The sequence below is a fragment of the Dermacentor albipictus genome, chromosome 4 (assembly GCF_038994185.2).
Source record: "Dermacentor albipictus isolate Rhodes 1998 colony chromosome 4, USDA_Dalb.pri_finalv2, whole genome shotgun sequence".
NCBI classification, from domain to species: Eukaryota; Metazoa; Arthropoda; class Arachnida; order Ixodida; family Ixodidae; genus Dermacentor; species Dermacentor albipictus.
The window spans coordinates 117,011,243-117,022,417 of NC_091824.1; the positions used below are offsets into that span (position 1 = coordinate 117,011,243).

General features: G+C 44.3%; 1 protein-coding gene across 2 annotated transcripts; it reads left to right on the top strand.

Moving 5' to 3' along the window:
- Positions 1-1,405: 1,405 nt before the first annotated feature.
- Positions 1,406-6,603, top strand: LOC135914682 (zinc finger protein 658B-like). 2 transcript variants are annotated; one of them, XM_065447627.1, is made up of 4 exons: positions 1,406-1,609; positions 1,972-2,048; positions 2,713-3,269; positions 3,631-6,603. In XM_065447627.1, the coding sequence occupies exons 3-4, from the start codon at positions 2,750-2,752 to the stop codon at positions 4,770-4,772; spliced, it is 1,662 nt and encodes a 553-aa protein (XP_065303699.1). In that variant the 5' UTR covers positions 1,406-1,609; positions 1,972-2,048; positions 2,713-2,749; the 3' UTR covers positions 4,773-6,603. The 2 variants fall into 2 exon arrangements, with proteins under 2 accessions (XP_065303699.1, XP_065303700.1); XM_065447628.1 differs by lacking the exon at positions 1,406-1,609 and adding an exon at positions 1,703-1,905.
- The last annotated feature ends 4,572 nt before the right edge of the window (positions 6,604-11,175 follow it).

Genomic DNA, 11,175 nt, shown 5'->3' on the forward strand with positions numbered 1-11,175 from the left:
GATCCACTAGACTTCAGTTCTATATGCACACCAAGCGCACAGATTGCCTTGTCGTACACGCGGTCGATAACAACAAACACGTCCAGATGAGTGCGCGACAACGGCACCAGCCCTAAATTTGCATCCGCGTTTGCCAATGTACGGGCGGAACGTGAATGTGTTGGAAAGCCTTCATCCCAGTGCAGGCGTACTATGCGTAGGCGCATACCGGCATATCGGCCGGCATAGACGGGAGCAAAAGCGCCGGTGACTACATCTCGTGATGGTTGCGCTCAATCGCCGCGCTTCGCCAGCGGTTTATATCGACTGCGAAATAATTATGCCGAGAGTATGTCTGGCTCCGCAACACAAGAGCCTTCGTAAGGCATTATAACAATATAACTGATCACAGCGCCACAACACGCCGCCACCACCGCTGCTGTTCCGGACAGGTTTTTTTTTCTTTTTGTTATCATGGTAGAGTTAGGATACTATATTAACTCTATGTGTCATGACATATAGACCTTTTGCGGCGAGCAGTCTGCGCACCGCGCCCCAGAGGCCGCCACAAGCGCGCCGCCATTGAACGCCTTCTAAATCGGCAGCAATAGCAGGCCTTAACCTATTGGTGCTTAACCTTTGGTGCCCTCTCTTGAGTGGGCTCCTTAATCCTCACTTTTCAACTCTCCTCTGGATTCACTTATTCGAACTCTCGGTCAACACGTCTATTTTTTAACACCTGTTCGCAGTATACAGAGTTTTGGTTGTCACTGAAAAAAGTGAAGGTAGACGTCGCCTGCTAAGGGCACGTACGTTCTCTCAAGGGCCTGCAGGGCTCGGTTCCACATGTGAGGTAAGCAAAAAAGAAATAAAAAAAAGGACAAATTTAAACTCGACCACTGGATAGCACGAACGGCGTACGCCGAGATTGTATGCGAATTTTGTAAAATTTATGGTTTAATTGCTGCCAAAACATTTGAAGGTCTGCGATCAAGCTAGCGAAACAAACAACGTTGCTAGGAAGATCGCTCGACCCTCTTGCTCTATTGATTTAAAGAGGCAAGCGGAAGATACTGCAGGTGGTGCTCCTTTCGGAGGGTTCAGGCCTGATCGATAAATGTGAGCATTACGAGGAAGGGTTAGGTGATACTACTGCAAGTATCTGAAAGAGAGCACATTTGGGCAGTCTTGAGCGGTCAAACTAAGCTCAGTCAGACATGCTTACTGCACGGCCTGGAAGCACGACTTTATCGAACGGCTGAGAGGGATTGAGTTTTGAAGAAAAATAAAGAGAAGCTTTTTGGGCATCCGTTGTCCACAGCAGCGAATTCCTAAACGCACAGGTAAGCGCACTGAGAGTCAGTTTCGTTTTCGATGAGGGAGGCAATTTTCGTTACCATGCGGCACGAGTGCGCGGCGCGAGGGAGCGCTGCAGGCAGTTGTCATGGCGATCAGACGCGCTGACGATTGAATTAGATGTGCTTTGGCTTTCACCCTTTCTCTGATACGAAAAATTTCCAACATGTTTTGCCTACAACTTTCAACGAATGTTAGATAAAACGCATGTTGTTCTTAGGGTGCGGTAACAGCGCCACCACGTCGCAGCGTCCGAAAAGCAAGAAAAAAAATTGTGAGTCAGGCTCCCCACATCCTTTTTTCTTCCCTTTTTCTGCTGCGCTTTTCCTTTTTCTTTTCCGATGCGTCTCCCTTGAGCCGTTTTTTTTTTATTCGTTGCAGGAGCGGGGTTCAGGCGTCTAGCGCGTCATTTCTTTCTCTGTGATATTGGCCTGTCGGCATGTTCTTTCGAAGACTGATTTGCCCCTGTTCTTATCTCTAAGTTTCGGAAGATAAGATAGAAATCGTGCAAAGGCAACGAAACTGTGCCGCTTTCGTGCCTCGAGAAATTCTTGCTTTTGGTGTCAGGCTGTGAGAAAAACGCGTCGAAAATTTGGGTTCGCATCCTCAACCCCGACCTTTCTTCTCCATTTCCAGTGTCGCATTGAAGCGAACGATAGGATGAAACTCCATTCCGACTCGAACTTGGCGGATTTTCTTCCAGTACATGTCAGGTAAGCGCAGCCGTCTTTGTGCTGATTTGTCCCTCTCGTCGCTGGCGTACATCGATTCGATGCGCGTTGGCTGCCGTGATTGGTTTAGTGATCGCCGGCGATCTTGCCGGCGCATGTGACCGATTCGTTTGTGTCAGCCGCTTGACGGGCCGCACGGAGTTGGACTTTGATGAGTTGTTTTTAAAGCAAATACGTGACGCGTTCTTGTGTTGCCTGGAGGTTATCTTGTGCGCGGTAACCATTTTGAATGGTTTGCCGTGATACCATCGGAAGTGCACTGTACCTCTTTAGCTGTGTAGCGTAACCACCGGGAAAATGCCGCTTTATTAAATTTTTTTCGTTGCCTTCCACCTTTACCTCTCGAGTGTTGAGGCACGCATTGCAAATGTATATGTTTGAGCAGTTACGAGAAAATCTTTACAACAGTAGCGATTGGGTAATGCAGGCTAGATATGCGTACAGTAGTACATACTGCCTTTGCGGCTGTCTTTCTTCTTTTTCTAATTAGAAAATCTGGAGTGCTCAAGTGGGCTTTACTAGTAGCACTATGCAGATTAAATGGCAATCTACTTGAATTCAGCCAAATGCTTCTGCTGCACTTACATGGGAAAGCATAAACAACACCACTTACTCATTTTTCTTTTGCATTATGCCTCCTCTCCAGGAGAAAGCTGAGGCACTCCAGCCCACCTTAGCGTGCGATGGAAGACCTGAGTACCTCAATGCTCCCACCATCTCCAGTCGACGAGCTCAATGGCGACCAGGAAGAGAGTTACCTTTGTCCATTGTGCTTGTATTCCACCACAAGTGCAGCCATTCTTTTTCGGCACTTATTCATACACACTGGCATCAAGCCATATTGCTGCTTTGAGTGTGGAGAACGCTTTGCCATCCCCGAGACTCTCCGAAGTCACGTGACAGAGAAGCACATACGGAAGCTTCCACTTCACTGTGATCGATGCAAGAGTGACTTTCGCTTCCGCCTAGAGCTCTGCCAACACGAAGTTGTGACGTCTTTGGAGACCCTGCACTACTGCTACTACTGTGGAAAAGGTTTCCTCTCTGCATCAGATGTCCTCCAGCATGCACGGACATCTCACTTGCCTTCCAGGAAGCACGAGTGTGATGTCTGTGGCCGCTTCTTTCCAACTTTTGAGAGCATCAGCATTCACAGCGTCTTTCATTTGCGGCATGGTGGCCCTTATCGTCAAGCAGCTATTGGTGAGTGCTTTTAAACACAAAAGAGGTACATGAGTTCATGCAAGTGTTTACAGAAATTTTATTTCTTTGTGCTCACAACACAGTCTTGTCGGTGGCTACAGAAGATCATCACACAGCCTTTATATTTAGTTTACCCCAGAAAGGAAGTGTGAAATTTGCTTTGTGCAAGTTATCAGACGCATCTCATAGCAGTTTAGTTTTAACCCTGAGTGCATTGAATGTTGTTGCTACTAGCTCTGATTGTTCAAAGCTAGAACATTTTTCTGCACAACCTTCAGTCATGTACTAGGATGCTACACAGCTTGTGCTGTACAGGTTCTCATGTTCACCATTTTTGTTGTCAATGCTGTCTCAATTTCAGGGTCGAGGAAGTACACAAAATTCCATCGGAAACGACGACCACACCGTTGCCTTTTCTGCCCAAGGCACTTCCTGTACTTGGAATCCCTGAAGAGGCACCAGCTCACACATAAGCTCGAAAACAGTTCCCTGTGTCGCATCTGTGACCGACCCTTCACACTTCCTTGCTCAGTACAGGGCCACCTCAAGGAGCACGAAGAGGAGCTGCGGCTGTATGCAGAAGAGTTGCCACATGGCATCATCCCCTCAGAGCCACCGCACGAGTGTGAGCTCTGTGGCAAGACCTATTCCACGAGCAACAGTTTGCGAGCCCACCGGAAGACGCACAGTTCTGATCGGCCACACAAGTGCGATGTTTGTCAGAAGCAGTTCCTGCGCTCTTATGACCTGAAGCGCCACCTACGAATCCACACTGGCGAGCGGCCCTTTGTCTGTGACGTCTGTGGCCAGGGCTTTTTCCAGTCATCAGCCATGCGCAATCACTTGCGCACCCATACAGGCGAGCGCCCCTTTTCCTGCGATGTTTGTGGCAAGGACTTTACTCTAGCATCAACATTGCGGGGCCACATGAAGATCCACACAGGCGAGCGACCACACCGCTGTGCCCTGTGTGCCAAGTCCTTCTCACGCCCCTACGAGCTCAAAACGCACATGCGCATCCACACAGGCGAGCGTCCCTTCGCTTGCGGTGTGTGTGGCCTTGGCTTCGCCCAGGCCTCAACGTTGCGGACTCACGTCAAGATTCACGAGCAAGGGGGGGCAGCGTCCTTTGCCTGTCGTTTGTGCGGTGAGGCCTTTGCGCAGGCGGCGGACCTCGAGGCGCACTCCAAGATCCACCTCGGTGAGCTGTCCCCGCAGCCGCTAGAGCCTGCGCTGCCATTCCGCTGCAGCATCTGCTCAAAGACCTTCACGCGACAGACGCATCTGCGCAACCACATGAAGCTGCACCTGGGTCCAGAACCCTTCAAATGCGAGGTGTGTGGCCAGGCATTTTCGCAGTTTTCTACCCTAAAGAGCCACCTCAAGGCACACATGGGTGAGCCATCATACTCGTGCTCGGCATGTGGCCAGCACTTCCTGCAGTTTGCAGCGCTCAAGGCACACATGGCACTGCACAGCAACGAGAAGGCACTCGTTGACTAGGCACCATTCCCACTGATGCTTGTTGCGTGACTGTGGCACATTTGAGCTCTTATTCCTTTTGAAGATGGCTCACCAATTAGCCAAAGTAGGAATGTACTGTATTTACCCAGGTGTAATTCAACTCAAAGTGAAGTAATCCTGCTCGCTCCTTCATAATGCTGTAAAAGGGAATATGTTAACAAATGTGTAAATGAACTCTTGAAAAATTCTACTCTGGATCTTGTTAATAAATTGGTCATAAGTTTGTGGAGTTATGCTGGTGAAACTTTTATCATTGAGCTTATTCATTAGCCAATTAACCAAAGTAGAGAAATACTTTAAACGTCAACTGAAAGGCAAGTTGACTTGCTTGTGACAGTGGTGAGTGACAAAATGTTTAGCAGAACTGAAGCCAATTTGAAAAAGAATTATGCTGCTTGTAGAAACTGTATTTGGCTGATTCAAGGCTGGTGATGGAAGGCCTCCATAATGCCTATTAACTTTCCTCTTGGAAATTGAGGCATTGCTCGCTCTATGTAGAAAGGTGACAGCCATTCTTTTGGCATCATGTTGAATAAGTCTATAGATAACTGCAGTGGAATAGAACATTAAGACAAACCAGTATTTTATTTATTTTGCAACCATAGGCTATCAGTAACACAGAACAATCGACTACTTTGATTTGGATGGTTGCTGAAACTCAAGGCAAATTGCATGTAAATATGATGATGTAGTTGAGTTGGTTGTTTCTGTGCAGGTTGTGCATGTCGCTGCTGTACTGTAGTGGACATTTTAAATTAGTTACATTTTCTCGAGGTCTCGGCAAACAATGTGGAAAGGCTTCCTTGTAGCTTATTTGTGGGTCATTGGTTGCGTCAGCATTCTTAACGTAGTCAGGTTCGATGTGTTTACAATTACTTCTAGGTGCACTATGCGGACTCTGTTTGATTTTGCAATAAGGGCTTTCTTTTGTTTTGGGACTATGTGTACTTTCCTTTTGGCTGGCAGTCGCACTCGGGTATTGACAAAATTGCATCATAGAGGAGAACTCATGCAAGTTATGAATGTTTACTCATTCACATTTTGCTACTTGCACAAATAAGGATAGCTCATGTAAGCAGCATGCAGTAGGTAGTTAAAATGCCCTTGTTGGAAGCTATGCAACAAATGAACCAAAAATGCTTATAGGTTTACTTTCTCTAAATGCTTTGCAAAACACAAAAGTCTCAAATTTTGTTTGTGATTGATAATATTTCATGAATATTACAAACAACCCGTCATAAGCTTCAAACAGTAGGGAATGCAGGCTCACCTGGACCTAGAATCCCCACGTTGACCCCCCCTCCCCAAGCCCTCAGAGATAAAAAATTTGCCATTTATGGGTTGATTTCTATTTGGGTAAATGCAGTACATCATACTTTATTTTCTTTCTATGGTATAGGAGGTATGCACTGACATCATCAAGGCTGCCATATTGCTGTACAGCCAGCACGGCGAAAAGCTGCACTTCATCTCGATCCACTTAACTGCACAGTGAAAGCTATGAACGGACAACAAAATGGCACATGTGATGCCATGTGAATACTCCCTATAGGAATGCAGTGGCAACATATAAGAAAATATAAGAAATTAGCAACGTGTTGATATAAAGTCATCAAAAGCACTTACCTAGTCTGCTAGAGTTCTTGTATTTGGCCTCCATGAATGGACTGGTGTAACTTATGAGCATGAGATGCTCCCCAATTATGTGTCACACGTTTGTGGTATTCGAACTTGTGCATCAAACATTAATGCTGTGTTATAGTATAAATGCATTCAAATCTAATATAATTTTACTTTTTTGAGAGTGTAATTGCCGAAATGTTTATGTTGTGTGAGTGAAATTACCATTTTGTAAGCACAGATGCACTTTATAGAGGTAGTGCGTTGACTTTACCTTTTTCTTGTACTTCCATTGATTTATTTACTGTTTAATCTTGTTTGTCGCTTCAATCTGGTCACCTAAAGATGTGCGTGAATATTAACAATTAAACCTGGAATTTGTTCAGCTGTGTTAAACTGAATCCTGAAGTAATGACATGAAAGTCAAGTGACTGCCTGCTGCAAATAGTGCACAGTTAGTAAACCAAAAAAATTAGGTTGTGCATTCCTGAATGTGGCTTTCCTCTTAATGTTTAGATGCTTCTGGTTCAATCCAGCATTTTCACTGAGACTGCTTTTGTTACTGTTTTTGTTGAAACATCTGGAAAAAAAAATTATGCATTGTGCCTGTTTCCACACTTTGTTAGTACAAGTGTGCTAAAATTTTCCACACACTGCTAATACAGTCAAACCCTTGTTATGATGAAGGTTCATCCACTTGAAAATGTATTTGCCACATCCAATATTCATTGTAAGCATATATTAATTGCGCATCGATACCGGCACAAAACATTTTAGATTTACCTTGTTATATCAGATAATTCATCATATCCATCTTCATGATATTGAGTTTTTGTCTGTACAAATGGCTAGCGAGAACATCTCTTCACGCAGCAAGGCTTCCGTTGTTGATATAGCTCCACTGCCAGATAAAAGCAGCAGTGGCTTACAAAAAATTAAATTACCGAAGAATTTAATCTTGTGCTCATTGCAAAGAGCACCGACTTTATTTTGCAACATAATGAAATGACCGTTGACACTGGTCCTATTAGGGAGCCAGTCAGTGGAGAAGTTATGCCACGTTACACAAATGTGAGAGACTTTTGCGCTTGCACATTACTCAGGGTACTTTGTGTGGAAACCAGTGTTTGTTTGTCACTCTTGTTTGTCATCGTCCTTGCGGGTGTGAATTATCCTCTCATTGAGCTGTGGAAGGCACATTAGACTGCAGTGTTGCATATCGTAAGGAACCAGGCTAAATCATACAAACTATGGAGGTAAGACAGGACATTGCACCCACTTTTGTCTGGTTTGGCACCTGCTGTTTGTCATCACCAGTTAGTCTGCAATGTTTTTAAGTTGTTTCAGGCTGCTTTGCACAGAAGATTGACTGCAGTGCATCAGAGAGAGAAAAAAAAGAGCAGTTTTAAAAAGAAGCATTCAGATTGCAAGTACTAATTTGAACTTGCAAGAAGGAAAATAGGGATTTCACATCTTTGAGTTCCTTATCTTTCGTGACTTACAATAAATGTGGCTGCTAGAGTGAGGGAAGTGGCCTTTCACAGCTCATGGTTCAACATTGGATGTGTTGCTTCCAAGAAGTTACGGAGGTTTTGACAAGTTTCAATGCCTGCAGCTATGAGGTTGTCTATGTTTTCAAATGTGTCCAGGACAGTACCATCACAACAACGCCAAAACTGAGCATGACGATTGTCATAGCATGGTAGACATTTTTCTACATCCATAGTGGGACACCTATGAGCATTGTAAGAGTGACTAAAGGGAGAGAATGGCTGTAGAGGTGTGGCAAGGTTGGCATTTGATTGCCAATGATTTTGCGTGTAAAAGTTGCATTCAATAACTTTTTGTTAAGAGAAATTGCGATACCTTAGCAGATCTATGTAATGAGGGCAGAGGGTAGCTTTGCTGTTCTCCGTAGGATATCATGAGTCAGTCATGTAGCTTTGTCACCTTGTCTCACTGTGGACATGTAGCATAATCGCTCTACTGTGCTGTTTTCTGCTACACTGCACGTTGAACACGATCACAAGACTGTAACCAGAAATCACTTTTATCCAGCAAGGACAGCATAATGTATTTTGCTGTGACAACGGAGCAACTGCGGCTCTGTAGCTGCTTTAGTCGTGAAGCAGGTGAAGCGTAGTATGCAGATTTTTGCAAAGAATAATGTTTTCATTCTGAGCCCTGGTGTACCAAATCTGGCATGATACTTGTCACACCTACTGTAACATTCTTGGGTGCTTCGCAGACACTGGAATGCTTGAATGTTCACGAGCGTTCCAAGGAAGTGGTGTTTACATTCCACTAGATGTACGGGTGTCCGCATTTGTGTGAACGTTCCTCTTGCATAGAAGAGAAATGTGCATCCTATCCTGCCACTTGTTTTAGTGTCTTGTCTTTGTTTAACAGTAATGTGACTTGTGTCCATGTGTGTGCTAACTGTGCTGTCATATGTGTCTGTATGTGTGCCAAATTTATGGCAACAAGGTTAAGGATACTGACCAAAGATACAGCTCTACCTCATGAAAGTTCCGATAAACGTGTCCCTTTTGATGCTCTAGGGATATAGTTTGCAGTGCCAAACTTATTTGCCATTTGATAGATTGTCTCTTTGCTTTCTCTGCATGACTGTTTTCTGTGAAGTGTTCTTTATTTTTCTCCGTCATATGTAGTAGTGAAGACGCTTTGTGTCACGTTTTGCATATTTACCCTGTTCACTTCTCATTTGCTAGAGAATCATTGCAAGCAGGTGGAAAATGTGATTGCTGAAGCTGCTGGAGTCATTTGCACTTGCTGAATGTCTCAGTGTTGCTAACGTCCAAAATCTCTTCACAAAAAGTTGGCAGGCACCATGCAGTGTCGAGAAACAAATAATTATCTGCACATGGTTAAAGATTATTTAGAGCACCAGAAATTATCTTTCAGAGACGTTATCTAAGCATGTTTCATGTTACTCTGATGACAGTTCCAAATAGAAGGCTGTTTGCAGCTAATGTACTGCCTTGTCATAATACTTCATCTGCAAAATTCTAAAAATTTGATATCTAACTATACATTCGCAGGAAATAGTTACATGCTCACAAAAATTTCGTTATGAAACACACTAACCTAACATTCCCATGTTGTCGTGACCTGTCCAGGTGCACGTACAGTGTCTAATAGTGTGTGCAAAAAACTAAGACGAAAGCTGAAGCCAAAACCTCCAGCAGTGTTTACACTCATTGCGACAACTATATAAAAATGTGCCTATTGTTTTGTGCGTGCGCTGTACTTGTACACCATTGCAGCAACAGCTGTGTGTTTCTGGTGGCACACAGCTGCAAAAAAGAAACACAAAACAAACAGAAACACTGAAATGTTCATTGCTTGCACAGATTCCACAGCTGTGGCATTCGTGGATGGCAGGCTTTTGTGTAGCCAAACCTGCCCCCTCAGGGAAGTCGTGCTTTAGAGTGAAGAGGGAGAACAGTCCAGCAAGTGGACGGTTGGGTACCTATCGGATATGAAAAAAGTTCCTATGAAGTACGGTGTGCTTTTCATGCCTACTCAAACTGTAGTAGCCCTCGTGTACGTTTAAAGATGAGTGTTTCTCTTTCTCTCTCTTTTCTTTTCTTGTCACCAGTGTTGGTGCAACCATGCGAGTTGGTTAAGTGCATGCTGTAGTCATGGCTCTTATATGTATTGCTACTGTAGCCTGTAATGACACATTAGAACCCTGTCCAGTACTCTGCCTTAGCATGGTGAGAACAGTATTTGTGGATTATACCGGTTACATTAAAAAGTAGGCAGCTTCAAGCGTAACTTTTGAAAGACCAAAAAGATTGGCCAGGCTGCAGGATGTCTGCTCGCTGTTAGTTCTTGCCCGTCTGCATTGTCACCTTCTTCAATGCTTTCACTTTTTCATGCGATAGCATACAATGAAATGTCTCAGTATAGCAGGTGGCACGCGTTGATGGCGTGGCGTTTGAGCTGCCCACTGCATCAGTACGCTCCATAAAATTTGCAGATTGAAAGTAAGGTTACCTTGCAAGATTGCCTGTATTCAAATTTCTCTCACACATTTGATTAGACTACAGCAGTTTATCTGCACTCTTGAAAAACATTTGGCAATTATGACCCGTATCTTCCTTTTTTTTGTGCCTCTCTGCATGCGCGCTTTCCTGCAGAGGTTGTGTGGTCTTGGGTGCATGCATTGTTTACAGCCTGTCTGCTGTACACCAGACAACAGTTCAATGAGAAAATGCTTTCAGAAGATAATCCCTTTCTCAGTTAGCATCCTTGAACTCTGCAGAAAACCACAAACACTGGAAGGGGTTTATTTCCCGTAGCGTTCGCCCACATTTTTTGATGCCATTTGGTACGTGTCTTGAGTAGTCTTAAACATAATCTCAACATACCTTGAATATAGACTCTGGACTGAAAAAGAATACAGCAAAATGTTCACGGTCTACTCAGATAGTCTGACGGTGCAAAGTACATGCTTTGCATGGAGAGCGCCTAGTTTGACCCATTGACAATTCGAGGGCAAACTGTGTACTGGCATCTATAGAAGACGCAGGCAAGCAGCGACCACAATATTCCATGCTTTCCATAAATTCACCCACTGAATTTGGTTGAACGTGATGCTCCTTTCTACAGGAGCAGGTACTGAAATTGCTTAAATGTCCACACTGTGTAGAAGCTGTGTCCTACAATTCCAATCATTAATAGGTAACTGAGAAATAACGAAATTGGTGCATCATCTGTATCATGTGTATAGTTT